The 17,595-nt window shown below is 47.5% G+C and overlaps 1 protein-coding gene across 1 annotated transcript in view; it reads left to right on the top strand.

Moving 5' to 3' along the window:
- CFAP77 (cilia and flagella associated protein 77) overlaps positions 1-17,595 on the top strand; it is a 46,282-nt gene that overhangs the window by 26,473 nt on the left and 2,214 nt on the right. The window contains exons 4-5 of the mRNA XM_031057297.1: positions 8,767-8,869; positions 10,020-10,115. Coding sequence (XP_030913157.1) covers positions 8,767-8,869; positions 10,020-10,115 — 199 coding nt within the window. The remainder of the gene's footprint in view (positions 1-8,766; positions 8,870-10,019; positions 10,116-17,595) is intronic.

Raw genomic sequence — 17,595 nt, 5'->3', positions numbered from 1 at the left:
ACTCATCTTCCAAGGAGAATTCCCATCTTTGACAGTCCCCTCCAGGAGCTAAACCCCATCCACGTGCTCTGTGCACAGCACATCACAGAGCTGCTGAGGGCTGCTGTCCTCCCAGGTCTTTTCATTCAAAATAACCCCACAGGTGTGTCCAGCCCCATAATCTGCAATAATGACCTTGTTCTACAAGGAAGAGGCTCTGAGTGGGCTGGGCTTTGATGATACTGGAGACCTAAAGGCACAGAGGGTCTGTGAAGACCTCCAGGATCTTCACTGCTGTCACTCCAGCCTGCATCTGGAAACTTCAATAGGTGTCCAGACCTACATTTATCCTCCTGACCACCTTTTCTGGCTGAGCTTCACCGTGCACTGAAATCAGCCAACATTAAAGGATCATTTTTGGAACAAGAAGTAAACACAAGGGCGTGGATGCTGTCTACAGCTGGAGTTTAGATGCTATTGATCTGTGCAAGGTCACACAAGGAGTTTGCAGCCAGAACACTCCAGCACACAGTTGGTACCCTGAGCACCAGTTCTGTCCCCAGGAGTGAGCAGGGCAGAGTGCACCCTCAGCATGGACACACTGCCCAGCCCTGCCAGGAGAGAAAAGCTTCCAGCCACCTCTTGGTGAGCATCCCAAACCTGCCTGCTGTGCCCCAGAACCTGTTCCTGGAGAGGAGGAGTGCACAGCCATCCTCTGCCATCCTGTACCTGCTCCAAAGCCTGCATGGCCATAGCCCTGCCTCCCACGGGCTGCCATGCACTTGGCAGTTGGCCTGGAGGTTGGGCTGACCTTGGGTGTGCTGGCAGGATTTCCCTGGCACTCTGTCATCCCCAGGGCTCCTGCTGGGCCCTCCCCACTGCCTGCCTTCTCTTCAACTGTCCCTTTCCTGAATTTTACAGCCCATTTTCCTTCTGTCTTCATCTCCTGCCTCCATTCCACCTCCCATTCTCTAAAACTGCTCTTAGTCCTTTGGCAGCTGTTTTCATCATGTCCCTGCAGCAAACTCACCTCTCCAAAGTGTTTGGTCACTGCAATCTCTCTTCTTCAAATTGTTACACTTGGCCAAGGGCATCAGTTACCCAGTACCTCCTCTTTAATTGGTATCATTTGCAACCATCCCAATCTTTCACCTTCCCTGAGAAAAGAGATTTCTATGCTCATGCTCTGCTTAGCAAGTGGTCTTTCCACACAAAGTGTCTGTGCTGTTTGCACACAGCCACAACAAAGTTTAGAAAGCTGCTCAAGAGGTGCTGAGGTATAGATTTATTTTTTAGATACTTAAAGAAGATTTCAAGTTGCTAATATTTGGCTGTGGAAAGAAAGCTAATCTAGATGTAGACCAGCTGCAAAGATGTCAAGGAAATAATGTGTTACTGGGAAGAACCCACAAGGAAAAGCTGGACAGGGAATAAAATGGAATGTTACAGCAAGTGTACATCTGACCCATGATCACTGGAAGCCAAAGGGAGTGTAAAGCCACCAAAATCCTAAAGTTTAGGGCAAAAAAAGTTTTACAGGGAAAAAAAAACCCCTGAGGACTGACAAAACAGATTATAAAAATATAACACAGTGAGTGGAATCACTGTCAGGCTCATGGCGACAGAGAAACGCAACCGAGTTAAAAAACACAGGACTCCCATCAGCTCAGATAATTACACATCCTATCCAATTCCACACTGAAAGGTGCCTCTGCCACCATTCTCACACTGCTAAGATAAGAATTTCTATTTCAAGAGTGGTTTTCTTCTCCTGGGAACATTCCAGGCTGGGTGTCAGAGCTCCCAGCCCTGTCCCTGGTGCTGGCGGTGCCTGCAGCACCTGCTGGAGCAGGAGGAGCTGTTACACCCTCCAAAAAACCCTGAGTGCACCATGAAGATACTGGTTCCCCTCCAGAGTGGTGATTTGCTTGCTGAAAGAGTTTCTGGCTGCTTCAGGCTGATGGTTTAAGAGAAAATAAACAGCCAAGTCATGGTTTGGCATAAGGTTCAGGTCCTGCACATCAGCCACAGAGATGGGAAAAGATCTGAAGGACAGATTAAGATCCCTTATTACCAATTGGTTTACACTGAATAGGAAAGTAATTCACTCTCACACACACTGGCTGTTGTCTGTGGGTTTATCTCCATTGATTACAGCCAGCTGAAAAATTTCTTCCAAAGTTTTACCATCTAGAGCTGCTTCTGCCCACAAGTGGACCTTTTTCTTTGCCAACTTTTGCTTTTTCAGACTGTTCAATGAAAACCTGGGTCAGAGGGGAATAATCACAGAATTCTTTCTGTGAAAACAAAGCTTTTCAGCCCTCATCAACATGTTTTCCTTTCAAACAAAGTCATGTTCCCACCCAGCCAGAGAGATTCAAGCATGGGATGGAGGTCAAGGGGAAGACCTCGTGCTTTGATTTCTTGTACTCAGCATTGGAGTGGTTTTTTTCTTGGTTTTTCTCTCTTTGGGATGTTTTGCATTTGTTGATGGCTGCAGACTGAGCACTGTTCACTCTCAGCCATAGATCTGGACCTCCAGGCAGAACACCTGATTTTCTCAGAGGATAACAGCAGATAACAGTAGACAAATGCGTTGAAGATAAACCTAAATTATCTTCAATTAAGTCAGCCAAAGGGCATCTCCAACCATAAAATCAATGCTAGCACACAAATTCCAGCTTGTCAAGCCAGTTATTTAATGGGTAAGAGCTGGCTTGGTGTCTTCACTGCCAGACACAGGTTTCCATATGTGCTTTTAGGACCAGTGCAAGCAAACATCTCACTGGGCCTGGGAGGGAATAGTAAAGCAAATTGGTGCTCTTGTAACCATGTGTACTCCTAAGTACAGCTATGAGCATCTGATAAATCTTTTAAAGTGCATGTTTACAATGGATTTTATTCTTTTTACTGTTCTATACATATGAGCCCTCTGAGCAAAATAACAGATCCTCTGACACTTAGAAGAAGCCACTGCCTCACTGGCTGCCTGCAGTGAAATAATTTATATTGTTATTTCTTCACCCAAATTACAAGGATTGTAAAGAAGCTTCAGAAATTCAGAGTAATCAATGCTTTAGAGGCTCAGATCCCCCTGCTGCCACACGAGTGGAAGACCCACTATTGACACTGAGAGTTTTACCTGCCCAAAGACTGCAAAAAAAATTGGTCCCTGAGTGTTTTCTACCAATTTTTCTCTTGTTATTTTCTTCAATAGTTAATGGAAAGCGAGGACAAGTGGAGATCATTTAAAAATGATCTTTTGGGCCTCTCCATGGGTTTATTGCCAGGACCTATTTAGAGAAGCATAAAGCTGTAAGGGGGCTGTAACTTTACTGTATATTCCACGAGCTGTTTAGGAAAACGAGGAGTTGGACTCACACCCAGCTCATTTTGCCACATCTCCCTCTCCTCACAAACACACCCACACACGTGTGTGCAGGGACTTCCAGCTGCTAATTGAATTCACCCTTATGAAAGCCTTAACAAATTGTAAGTGACCTTTTATACAAATTTCAAAGTCAAGGATTCGGCCGCTAACTGCACATCCCTCTTCTGCCATTCACTGTTATGCAAAACCCACAAACAATTAAAAGAAATAATGAAGAGCCCAGCGGCCCTCTTTCCTAATTAGCTGCAGGAGGCAGTGCTGGGGAGTGTGGTTAAGTGCTTCAATTACCTCGGCCCTCCTCGCAGCCCTTGTTAGAAGAGACAGGTCCAGGGGCCAAAGGGGAACAATTAAGGCGAGGCAGAGCCCGCAGTTTGCAGGGGGATGCCGGGGCCGTGCTGGCTCTCACACAAGAGCCAGAGCTGTAATCATACCCCAGCTTCCTGCTGGGCTACACACAGACAAATTAATGGGAGATAGATTGCTACCTGCAGCCCATCAGTAACCAGGGAGGCAGGAGGCAATACAGCACTGCGAGGGAGCCATAACCTGAGTTTTCCTCTGCTCTCAGCCCCCTTTTAGGGCAGAGGGACCTGAGCACTATTACCTCGCTGCTGCCTACATTGGGGGTACCCCACAGCCCCAAAAAGAATCACAGACCCAGCCTGAGCTTTATTTGCTGAAGTTAATTCCAATGGCAGCTGCCCCATGAGCAGTCCAGAGTTGCTGGAGACCAAACTGTTCCCCAGTAAGAACCAGGTTGGACTCGACCTTGAAGGTCTTTTCCAACCCTAATTCTATAGAAAAGAATGGTTCTTTAAGGGCCATTCTATAAGAAACTGGTTCTCTAAGAAACCAACCTGAGTTGGTGGGAACTGGTTCTGCTGGGAGATTCTATATGGACGCTTCTGTCACAGGACAAATCCTTCCCAGCATGAAGACACAAGTAAAGAATATAAAAGTGGTGCCCCTGTAGCTGTCTCCCCTGGGGACTGAAGGCCCCAAAGACAGATCCCGACTGTGCAGCAAAAGCACATCTTAGGTGGAAGGACAGCAACAAGAACTAAATCCCCCTGTAACCTCATTAACCTTTCAAGGAAGGGTTAAATTTTCAGTGTAGGCAGTGGTGCAGCAGCACAATTTTAATGTCACAGGCATGGACAAATTCCATTCTGTGGTGGATCTGTTGCATGAGCAGCTGTGCAGGGCCAGACCCTGCAGCCTGGAAGCTGCCAGTGGGATTGGAGCAGTGCTCTGGGCAGAGCCCCAAGAGCCACTGCCTGCACCCATCCTCTGCTCCCTGCTCCAGCAGCAGGAAAAGCACTGCCCTGGCTGCAGAACCACACACAAACCCCACGGGCTGAGCTCGGCACTGAAATATTTACGTGCTTTTGAATTATACAGGAAAAAAAAAAGCACTCACAAGTCAAGTTTTTACCCTTTTGCAACAGAACTTAGCAATCAAATTGATTGCACCTTTCAAGCTGGTGTAAACCCCCTTCCTGAGCAAAGTCCTTTGCACCCACTTTAGCCAAGCACCTTTTTTTGCAGCTGATATATAAACCTTTGAAAATAAGTTTGAGGGGAGACTGACAACCTTGAAACCTCAAGAGCAGCATGGCATTGACGGGCACGGCTCCCTGAGCTCAGTATTATGGATAGATTTTAATTTTATTTTAACAAAATAGCTGTCTCCAGTGGAAGAAGCATCAAGAGCTAAATGAGGACCCATCTTGAGCTGAATCACGTTGAACAGACCTCGGCAGTGTCATTGATTTTCTGGGAAGAAAAAAAATGCCTCTGGCTACTAAACCAAATTAGTAGTCACTGATGACCAATTATTTTGCCCCACTGTGAACGGGGAGGCGTACTAAAATTCCAGTTTGTCAGACCCAAGGCTCTCTTCTCAAACGCCTTTCAACAAGCGTGTACCAAAAACCTCTCAGATGGTTCTGATGCCTTCCTGTTTTCGGCAACTTCTCCTTCTCCAAAGTTTTAATGAGCTGCTGCTCTGAGGACGGCCTGCCACAAAGTGAGCCCTTGCCTGCACGCTGGAGCACTATTTGGCATTGGCGCAAATCACAGCTGTCAGGATTTATACACACATACACAAAAAAAGTGTCAGCCTAATGTTTGCAAATTATAATTACCATTTCTCTTGCATGTCCCTGGTGCCTTCATTTTAGATAAATCCCAGCTCTGAGGTATCAGCTGCAAAGCACTGAAGGCTCATATTGAATGGAATAGATTTAACTAGTTTGTAGCTCATTTAAGGCCTACACTGTTTTATTTTAATATTGTTAATACTTTATTATACTTTTTAACACTGTTTTCACAGTAAAATAGCCTATTAGGAAGCTGCAGCTTCTTTTCCAGGGGATGTCTGGCAGACTAGAATTCCACATTGTATAACCAAGTTAGCAGGTGCTTGTCATTTCAGTTGAAAATAGGTCTGTACCCTGACTCTTGAAAGTAAATTAGAGAGATTCTATTAAAGAGACAGGAACTGTTTCAGGGATAATAGTTTTGAAAATGTGCACAGATAAATTTTAAAATATTTAGGAAATGTCAGCATTAGAAGTGGCTCCAACTCTTTGACTATAAAAGGAAGCAGATGAGTATTTTTTTCCGCTACAATTATAAATAATTTGTTACATCCTATCAGAACTTCTTTGCCTTTCCTTTCTGTGGCAGGGTGCTTGTGCCAAAACAAGGAGATCTGAGTTACTGTGAATGAGATGGGTTTTAATGTGCAATAAGCATTTCCAGAGGATGCTTCCCCCGCTCTCCCCGCAGCAGCCGCAGACATCAACAGCAAAACCCTCCCTGTTCAGGAGCCACATCTGGGCAGGGTGACAAAAGGAAAGGGAACACACAAGCCATTGATCCCTGTCCTTAAGTAACACCAGGGCAAAAGGACATTTTCTCAAAGGCCAGCTGCAAGTCAGAGCTGTCACACTGCCAGGCAGCGCCGATATCGGGGCCAAATTCCCCATCCCTCTGCTGAGATCAGGCTTTGACCTACAAAGGGAAAGCCACCTCATTGAGATCTCTGCAGTCACCTTAAAGAGGTGTTCCCTGACGTCCCCTGCTCTTCCTCACTCTCTCAGAGCTTCTCTCAAAGGAGGAAAAGCCAGAGGAAGCCTCAGCCCCAGCAGGGCTTGTGTGGATAACGGAGCACAGGAGTCATTCCCAGTGATTTCAGAGAGGCAGCTCATGTGTGCATGGTTCCAGGCATGATTCTATACTTTGCTGGATCAGGACTTAAATGTGATTAATCACACGGCAGGGAAGGATCTCTGAAGAGCATCAACCCAAATGTGTCCTTTCAAGCATTTACTTACAAGCCAGCTGTGGACTATCAGTCACCAACTGGCTGGTCCACTGGAGATGGTAAAAGTCACCTCCATAGAGATGTGAAAATACATTCAACTTCAAAAAAAAAACCCTCAAAATCAATAATCAAAGACTGCACACCAAGGCTTAGTGCTTTCCTGCATCCCTCCCTGCTATTCCTGCACACCAGGAAAGCTCCTGCCTTGGAGAGCAGAGGGACAGCAGCAAAGAAGCAATGCTCACCGTGTGCTGGTGTCAGGAATACCAACATTTACACCACATGACAAGACTGGAGACCCAAACAGATAATAACACACTTTACCACTGGTTTACCACACCTTTTGACCTTTTAAATATTTTGCCCAGCTGTGATCCACCAAAGTGGAAGGGAAGGAGGGGAAAGAAGAGGGGACAAAGGGTAAATGTCAGCATTGCCTTTGGCACTGGGTGTCTCCAGATAATGGTCTGGAGCAGCAGGGCTGATTTGCAAGCAAAGGCTTGAAAAGCCCTGCAGCATGTGATCTATGAAACAGGAGGCCTGCAGAAGGATGTCTCCTCTGATATGAATGTCCCCTTGGGATGGATATTGCTGGATTGCACATCCAGTATCATTAGAAAACACAACCATAGATTAGGCTGTTTTGAAGCATGTGGTGTGCAATAATTAAGTAATAAAAGTCACCACAGGGGTGAAGGAACAAGAAACAGAAGAGTTACTATTTGCATACAGGCTGCTGGCGCCCTCGGTGATCATCAAGGATTCTCCAGGCTGCTAAAAGCTGGCAGCTGTCAATTCTGGACCCACTCCTGCCATAAACCACAAAGCACCAGCTCACTCTGTGGCATGTGGGCTCTTTGCAGAAACAGGTGGAGCTGGTGGCCCAGAAACAGCCCAGTAGCTCCCCCAAGTCCCCAGTGTCCTGCAGTTGGTCTGCACAGGCAGGAGCCACCCTGGCTCTGCTGTGGGAGCTGCAGCTGAGGGCTCTGCAGGCTACAGGTGGGAGCAGAGCTAGAGGTGAGAGCCCCACAGTCATCAGCTGCTGCCAAGATGGGAAAAATCCCTCCTTAGCAAGGTGTGCAAGGACAAGGACCAATAAAACTTGAGCTTGAGGTCCTTCATCACCTTCAAGTGTTTGCTTCTGGGGGAAAGGAATAGCAGCAGGACCATGGGAATTACTGTTCTGCTGTCCCTGCCACTGCCAGCTCTGCCTCCCATGGTGGCTGATGAAGTATCCTCACTTGCAAGGAGTAAAGCTCAACAATTTCAGGCTGCAGCTTTGCCACAAGGTGGTCAGGTTAATGCCAGCTCAGAGCAGCTGAATGGGACACTGGCCAACAAGCAACTACCTTTTTCTAGAGCCTGGGTCATGTGCAGCTCCTCCCCTCTACTGTCTCCTCCTTGCTCTCTGAAATCCCCTTTCAAGGGGCAAATACACCTGCCCTGTGCAGCTGAGGCTCCAGACCAGGGCTCAGCATTTCAGCTCCCCTTTCTGCTGCAGACCCTGACCATCTGCACTGGGTCCATTTTTAGCCCTGCTCAGACTGCTTAGGACAGCACTTGCTCCTCTCACCCCATCCATCACTGCACATTTGCAGCCTTTGGTGCACCACACCAGAGAGATTTCTATAGCAAAAGCAGTGCTATTTTAGCAAAACTTGGGACCCAGGGGTTTTTCCCCTGGAGAGAATCCAGCCAGAGCTGCTCCATTGGGTACCAGCTGGGAGAGGCTCTCCTGAAGCTCTGGCAGGGCCCAAAGCTGAGCTGCAGCCTGTGGTACCCCATGGTTCATCCAGGGCTCAGACAGAGCTGCTGAAACCTGCCCTGTAAAAGGTTTGCAATTCTTCCAGTTCTGGGGAATGCCCTGGTACAGGTTCTCATAGGTGTGTGCAGGCTGTGGTGTGTTCACTGCAAGTGTTTGTGGGTTTGGGGTTTCCTGAGGAGCAGAAATCCTTTCCCTGTGCGAGGCTTTATTCGTGTTCTCACCAGTCACTTTCCAGGAGCAGAGATGTGAACCAGCACTAGGAAGCAAAGATTAAATTGGTGTCTTTTCAATGTTTTCCAGGCCTCCCACTCCCTTTTTTGACATCATGCAACACAGATACAAGGAGCTGTGGATGGAGGAGCAGAGAGCCCGGACTAGAGTCCAGCACATGGTGAAGAAAAAGGTGGGAGTAGTCCAGCAATGCTTTCCCATGATGTGCACAGCATTACTGAGCACAACCCCCACTATCCCACCCCACAAGGCACAAATGGGCTGCTCCCAGCCCTGGGAAGGGCTCTCAGCTGAGAAAACATCCCCCTGATTGCTACAAGGCTGACGAAACTTAACAAAGATGAGCATCCCCCTGCCAGGAGCCCCACAGGCTGTATTTGGACATCAGCTCTGCTCAGGTTACCTGTGACAGTGGCCACAACCAAGGAACAAGCAGCAAATGCTGAAAGGACAGCCCCAGCCCTGAGCCTGGCATGGTCAGGTTGAGGCAGCACCCACAGCAGCTGTTGGAGTGTAAGGCTGTGCTGTTAAACAAACCAACATTGTAATATCATTTAAAAGCAGCCAATGACTGTTTTATTAGTTAATGGCTCAAAGAAGAGTCGGGCTAATATGGTAATGACCAATTTCAATGGGCTTACTGCCATCACAAACTGTGCTTTATAGCTGAAGTGCAGGAATACAGTGTCCTTAATTAGCAGCTATTTTATGAATACACCAGCCTGGGACGTTGGAAAGTGCATCCCTACTTTATCTATTAATGACTGATGTTTTTAATCACTAAGTTGCCTCCATCAAGCTCCCAAAGCCTGCAGCCACCAATTACTGAGTTAAGCAACACAAACCTGTATCCTAGAGCACAGAGCAGACAAATTCTCAGGGTATCCAGGTACCTGCACTGGCTTGTGCTGGGATTATTTAGCACTGTGACCTGCAGTTAATCAGGAGAGCCAGGACACCCCACCATGGTGCTGGAGGGGGTGCTGGAGGGGACTTTCCCAGTTAGGGATGAGCCATTGCTGTAGCTCAGGGCACAGTCACCTCCCCGGGATGCTCTATAAAGAGAAACTGAGACCTCACAGCTGCTCATGTGTTTTAACTGTCACTATTGGCTGCATGGCCATGGAAAACTCCCCAGATCATGGAATTGTGATCATCACCCCAAAGCAACTTCTGGCCTCATCCATCCCAGTGTCACTGCATTGCATGACACAGAGCTGATGTGCATGGCTGTGCAGCAGTTTGAGCCCACTCTTGTTCACTTTTGGTTGCAGACACGTGCAGAGCAGCAGTCTGAGCCCCGTGTTTGTGTTTGCTTGCAGATCGGCGAGGTGCGCGAGAACCGCACCACGTTCCTGCGCACACACCCGCTGCCCGTGAAGGAGGAATCCTTCTGGCACCTCCGGCGCTTCGAGAAGGTACAGACCCCCCAGAACCCATCCCCTGACCAAAGACAACTTTTCTGGGCCTCCACAAGCACCTGATTGAAATCAGGCACACTCTCTAACCTTGCCCACGTGCCCCCACGACATCCTTAGCACACAATGAAGGAGGTTCTTAACTCAGAGCTCCCCATGAGCCAGACCTTAAGACGGTCCCAAATATGTTCAATCATCAGCCCCTTTTGAACATCAAGGTGGGATATTTTTTTGCCAGCCATGAGCCCTGGAAGAAAGGCAGCAGTTGTCCAGATAATAACATATTTTGTAACTTTTGTGCACTTTCACAAGCTTCCTGAGATGAGAAGCATCTTTTTGTATCTCACTGTGAGTACAGGGTGGCCTTTGCTCTACAAATGCCCTACACAAGCAGGACAGTCACACCTGCATTTTGGTGCCCTGCCATATCATCAGCTCTCACCATAACTAATTCAAACCACACCAGATGTTTCAATAAGCTTTTCCACCTCAGGAATTGAGCTTTCCAGAGAGCTTGCACTCTTGATACCTCTCTAAACTACCCGATTGACAATATTGACCCTGAGACAAAGCAAAGGCTCTGACCAGGTTAGAGATGCCCTTGACACTTCCTTTAATTGATCCAAATAAGAGCCAAGGTGAAGATTTCTTGTTCTAGTGATGGGACCTAAACATCTCCCTGAATTCATCTGTGCAACCTGCTGTGCTCTGGGGTACTTGTTAGAATTCCATTAGCTTTGTTTGTGCTGTAAATTATATGGAAACTTCCCCTGAAGAGCTAGGGGGGATTTTAGGAGAGAAGGGGAAAGAGCCGGACCAGTGGAATGGAAAGGAGACACTAGAAAGTGAAAGCTGAAGCCTTGCAGGGAGTTTACATGGCCAAAATCATATTTGGCATTGATAGATACCACTGCAAAAAGCTCTCAGCTCTCTGTCCTGGCCCTTCTTCTGGTTGGGTTAATTTTTTTGCCATGCTGTTGATTTCTAACCACAGTTTAAACAGCGAAGGAGCCCTGTGATTTCCTGAAGGTAATTTACTTGTACAAGTTGGAGAGTTTTGCCCAAGAAATGTGCTTTGCACCACCTTGATGTATTCCTCTCCTGTCCTGTCTAAGAGTGCCCCATTAGCATATGTCAGCAATCATTTATCCCCACTGCCTGTCAGCTCGGAGCTGCTGCTGCGCGGGAACATGACCGATCGCTGTTAAACAGATTGTGAGAGTCACACGAGATCCTGGGGCAAGCCTCCTCTTTAGAGCTCCTCTCACCCCAGACCTTTCCATCACTGTTCATTTTTCAGCCTGGGTTTTGCTCTCTGCTTTCCCTTTTGTTTCATCCATGGCTGTGCTTGGGTTCCTGCCCCAGCCACGGCTCTCAAACCTTCAAATCTTTCCTTCTTCTCGTTCTCCTTGTTTCTTCTTCTCCCTTTCCCTTCCTTCTCAGAAGCAGCATCCAGCTCATATTGCACAGCCTCTGCAGATTTTCCACACTCCTCCTTTCTCATTGCATTACCCTGGAAGGTTTGCCTTTCCCCAGTTACAGATCTAACAGGCACAGCCCACATTAGAACTTGGATCAAGGAATTTGTTACTCACTTGACCTTCAGTGCATGGTTTCCTCCATGGGAAAATAACTCCTCTTGAACATCCATAAATGTTTACCCAGTTAAAAGCAGTAACAACCTGGAGGAAGTTAAGGGTTCCCAAAGACATCTGGTGGTCTCCAAACTGTTCTTTAACTACTCCTCCAAAGGAAGGTTCTACAGAGGTGGTGGAATGGTTTTGAAAGCCAGACTGACCTAACCCAGGGACTCCAGGAGTCAATGTCAGTCCCTCCTTTACTGAGGTGATAAATGACCAGAACACTGCCTCTAATCCATGTAAAAACTTCATCCTACTGTGCAAGAAGAATGTGAAAAGCAACCACAAAAATATCACCTCACACAAAGCTTGTTAGCAGACTCCATCTGCCTATTCCTACCAGCCTCTGGTGGCTCTGTCCTGCTCTGACCAGTACAGACTCATGACTTGGGAAATACTCCTGACCCTGGACAAGAATATTCAGAGACTCCATTGCCTGACCACAGCCTCACTTTAAACTTTATTTCCATGTGGTCCAAGGCAGGTGTGAGGTGCAGGAGTGTGATATTCTCAAGCCACTCATCCTTCTGGTCACTCAGTCACCTCATCATCTGGAATAAGACCTTTCAGTCTGGCCTGGTCTGGGTCTGAGGGGAGCAACACCCAGCCACTGAAATAGTTATAATCCAAAACAGGGGCAGCAGGAAGGTGAGATTTTGTTCCTTTAGGCCCATAAAAATCATCAGGAAGCATTATTTTTATTCCCATCGTGACCTCTTACAGAGAGCTGCAGAAACTGGGCATGGATATCTCTGCTGGCTCTTAAACTGGGCTTTCCATTCAGTCCCTGGCACCATGAAATCTTGCCCAAGAAGTGGAAGAGAAGAAAACAAAGGAGCTTTTCCCTCCCCGCTAATTGCCTCCGCTTGCTCCCTGCATTGCCAGAGCTGCATGACATTACATAGTCATTCAGTCAGTAAAATATGGACAAATTGACTATATTTTCATTTGGATTTAGGTTTCAGCCCCACTGCCCACACTGTTAAGCTAACTGGGTGATTTACAGGCTCTCCCACATCGGGTGCTCCTGCTTGATATGGCCTGTGGTCTCCTGGGCCCCCCAGCTCACAAAGGCAAGCAGGTCACAGGGAGCCAGTCCTGTCCTGATGGGCAGTTTGTTAGGGAAGGTTGCTGCATTGAAATGTTTTTATTTTTTTTAACTAAACCAAGCAGATGTTAACTCCTTACTCATCTCAGCAAGATGCTTCTACTGCCCTCCTCTTCCACAGCCACCCACTAAAGCAAACAGCCTCTGCCATTACACAATTCCAGGGCTCAAGTTTTGCCAGCATGGCTGGGACTGTGCACCAAAATTTAATTTATTTGTAGATGTGGGACTACCCTCCCTGGGGACTGTACTCTCAGGCACCCAGTATGGACATAAATCATGGAATAGTTTGAGTTGGAAATGGACCTTGAAAATAATTTTGTTCAAACCCCCCTGCCATGAGCAGGAACATCTTCCACTGGACCAGGCTGGTCCATCCAGCCTGGCCTGGAACACTTCCAAGGATGGGGCAGCCACAACTTCTCTGGGCAACCTGTTTCAATACCTCACCACCCTCACAGGGAAAAAAAAATTCTAGTATCTAATCTAAACCTACTTTCTTCCAATTTGAACCCATTCTTCCTTGTCCTGTCACTCCAGGTTCTTATAAATAGTCTTGCCCCATCTTTCCTGTAAGTTCCCTTCAGGTCACCCCAAGACCTTCTCTGTTCCAGACTGAACAATCCCAATTCTCTCAGCCTTCTGTCCCCCACATTTGTCTTGTCCCTGTGCCACTCCTCACTTGCTGGCTCAGCCAAACTCTGCAAAGGACATTGCTGCCCAAATGCAGCATCTCCACCAGTGTCAGGCCGGGCTGAGGCTCCAGCCACGTCCACCTGAGGATTTGAAGGTCACTATCCAAACCAGTAAGTCAACGTTGGCCACCCCTAATATATTTCCAGGGCTCTATCAAATCAAGAAGGATTCAGGCAGCAACAAAGCAGCGACACAGGACAGAATTCACCAAAGTGTCAAAACAGCTCCGTGCACCTCCTGTCACTGACACACACCGGGGTTCTTCCTTTGCTCATTAGAGAATCCCAGCTCACACAGACACTCAGGTGGCTTGTTTACTTGACCAAGCAAGGGGAAGGAAAGGAAATGCAGCAACTTTGGACAAGACTTTTGTCACCGCTCTCTGCCTCCCCGAGCAGATGAAACGCGCGGCGCGGGTGCGCGATATGAATAAGCGATAAGCAATTGACGAGCAAGTGTTCGGGTACCTTGGCAAAAGACTTAATTTGCAACCTGGCACAAAATCAAAGGCTCTGTCAACGGCTGAGCGGCTCTCCTGCGTACGCCTTGCATTACCTGGGAAAGCTCTGTCAGGTAAATTTCCACTGAAAGTAATTAGAGGAATCCCCACTGTATAAAGTTTGCAGCAAAAAATTCTGGGCTCCCGGAATTTGATTCTCACCAGGGATCCGATACCTGCTCACAGCCTGATCCTTCGTCAGAATTAACGGCTGAGGTTTAACACGTACACACAAAAATGTTCTGCATTTTTTTTTAATGCCTTACCTCTATTTTTGTCTATGGAGCTGAACTGACAAGCACAGCTCATGTAATCTTGCAGCTGTTGTCTTGTCAGAAAAGCCAAAGATTCTGCTTAAATAACCTGGGCTTGATACACACAGCACACAGGGCTGGCTGTTCAGGTGCAGCATTGGTCCTCCTGGGTTTGAGGGCAGAAAAACTTCTGGGACTTTGAGTGCTATAAAACTCCTCTCCTGGGGCCTAAATAGTGCTTAAATAATAAAGCAATGAGTTCAAGAGCTTCCTGTCACCACACTGCCAGATCAATCCTCCCTTCAGCTGGGACTTGGGCTGACCAAAAAGAATTAAAATCAGTGTCAGCTGATGGTTGTTCAGTGGCCCAAGTGACATGAGCTGGTGGCTCCCAGCCCTGCAGTAACAATCCAAAGCAGCATCACTGGCCTGTGGCAGGCACAATGCAAACAGAGACCACAACACCCTGCAGGGCTCCAAACAGGCAGCCCAGCTGCCCTGGGCATGATCCCTGCACGTCTCCTCTGGGCCCACAGCCACTCCATGGCTAACTGCAGGCTCTGGCCCCTGTCAGCACCACTACATCTCTTTGCAGATTCTGGAGGTTTTCTTGTTTTGCCTCCACAGTCAAAGATTCCAGCAATACAAGTGCTCAAATCACAGCAAAGCATTTTCATGATCCAGGTTTCCCCACTATCCCTTGTGCCCTGACACCTAACCTCTCATGCCGCCCAATGCTGCCCTCTGTCACAGAATATTTTGGCTTGGAAGGAATATTTAAGGGCCATCTAGTCCTGTTCCCCTGCAGTGAACAAGGTCATCCTCAACCAGATTGTGTTTCTCAGAGCCCCATCCAACCAGACCTTGACTGTTTCCACAGATGGAGCATCCACCACCTCTCTGGGCAACACCTCCAAGTATTTCAACACCCTCATTGTAAAAAACTTCTTATATCTTATCTCAATTGACCCTCTCTTTGTAAAAACCATTACCTGCCATGCCAGCACTTCCCTCAGAGACAGAGTGACCATCACTCCTGTGCCCTTTCCATTGCTCTGGAACATCTCCTGATTAACAGAGGAAAACAGCACCCTCCTGTGCAGCTGTACAGCCTAGATCATCTCCAGGGCAGGCTCCACCTACAACCAAGCCCCAGTAGCCAAAGGCAGCACCAGGAACAGTTGGCAGCCAACTCCCATTGCTCTTCTGGAGATTTTTACCCACGAAGAAAGAGATTTTGGGTGCTCACAGCTTGTAGCAGGGTGAATCCACAGACACTGTGTTGGGTCATGGGTGAGGACCTGCCATTGCACAACTCCATGGAAATGCTTTTTAAATGGATGTGGGATTTCATTCGTGGCCCTCTTCTGACTTCTGCAGAAATGCTATTTATCAAGATAACTTTAAGTAAAACTCTTGCCTGGCATGAAAAGGGTCAGGATTCAGATGTCAAGCATATGAGGTCAGTGTGAAAGCTGCCAGCTCTGGTCTGACCCTGAAACATCTGCCAGGGAGGTGGGGGGCACACTCCAGGTTACAGCTCCAGTGCATTAATTCTTCTTTCCTCATGCTGTTGCCCAGACCAAATGACCAGTGAATCCCAGCAAATATCTGAGGCCATTTATTTGCAGGAAGGGAAAAAATAAAACCCAAATCTCTATAGGACATTAAATACAGCAGCCCAAAATCACCAAGCACTGTTTGAAACCTTCCTGGGCTTGAAGCAAATAAAGATCATTTAGCCCAGGCTCCCTTGTCCTGCATTTCCCTCTGTTCTTAGAAAGGTGGGGAGAGAAAAATCAACCCCATTCGTTAAGCCAGTTAAGCACGCTCCTGGCAGGAAAAAGCCACATTATTTGTAACCCTAATAATCCAACATTCACCTCTGAGCACAGCTCATCTTGGACAGAATAACGTCTGTTTTAAAAGTACCTGCCTCTCTCTAACTTGTCATGGCATTTGTTGACAACCCTATTGAAAGCTGCTCTGGATGCGGCTGTGAAGGATCTTTCGGCACCTCTTTCTCTTTCCTAGACAGTTTTTGAAAGGGAGGGGAGAAAAAGAAAAAAGCCATCAATACAGGGGGAAAAAGGCATCAGCAGCCAACATCGGCTGATGAAGCGCCTCACCTGGGCCCCCAGCACACCGCCTCCAATTAAATCAAAATGGTTTGTTTTTAATGGTCTTTTACACTGACAAGTGGGCTATCATTCCAGGCCTAGAGAGCTGTCAGGGAGCCGAGGCAAATCCTCCGTTGATAATGCCCAATGCTTCCAATTAGGAGCCGGGGCCGCTGCTGGTGCACTAACGATTCCCCAGCCTCCCCCAAGGCCCCTTCGGCGTTGGCTGTTTCGTCTTGGCTCTTCCTCCTCCGCAAATTACTGACACAAAACGGAGGCGCCCCGGTGCCTCCTCACCACGCCGGGCCCCGGCCCTGTTGGATTTAATGAGGCGATGGAAGTTTTTGCGGATCTTTCGCTAAATTCTTTTCTTGTTTGACAGCTGCTTGAGTGTTGACCTTATAAAAGATTTAGTGTTTCTCATTATTTTCTGTCAAGCTTTACAAGCGGTGGCTTGGCGGAAAAATCATTTGCATCTCGATGTGCGCGCGTGGGGTGGGTTTTTTATTTTTTATTTTTTTTTTATTTTTTATTTTTTTATTTTTTATTTTGTCTGTACAGGGATGCTGGGCGCTCTGAGCGTCACTGTGTGCACCCTACCTCTCTCTGTATTGTTTGTTTTACTCCCTCCTCCCTGCCTTTCCTGAAAAAATCCGCTGTTTTGTGTTGTTTTGGAGGGGAAAAAAAAATAAGCCCCAGGATTTGTTAGATTCCTGTAAATGAAGGAGGGTTTGGGAAAGGGAAAAAAAAGAAAGGAAATAATAGAGATTGGTTTCCTGTAAAGTGAGCACAGGAAAGTGTTTTGTCACCCGCTAAAAGGATTCGATCAAATGGATGATGGAGGAACCAGGCTGAGTCCCGGGTGCAGCTTTGTTGTTAAAGTGAAAAATGGTGCAAGGCTGGGGAGCTGCTGGGAGCAGGTGGGCAGAGCCAGGCAGGTGCTGGGAGAGGAACAGGGACAGCCAGGTCTCCATGGATCCTTCCAGACCATGAGGAGAGCTTGGTGCTCTTCATTACTTCAGGCCTTTCCACCACAAACCATTAAACACAGCTCTGGTAACTACAACTCCCCCCTTAAGCTGAGCTTATTTTGCACCCAAGGGTGCTCACAGTGCCCAGCAGCTACAGCACCAACAAAACCGTGCTCAGTCTCTGGATTTTGC

The sequence above is a fragment of the Geospiza fortis genome, unplaced genomic scaffold (assembly GCF_000277835.1).
Source record: "Geospiza fortis unplaced genomic scaffold, GeoFor_1.0 scaffold27, whole genome shotgun sequence".
NCBI classification, from domain to species: Eukaryota; Metazoa; Chordata; class Aves; order Passeriformes; family Thraupidae; genus Geospiza; species Geospiza fortis.
This window is presented reverse-complemented; position numbering and strand designations above follow the sequence as displayed.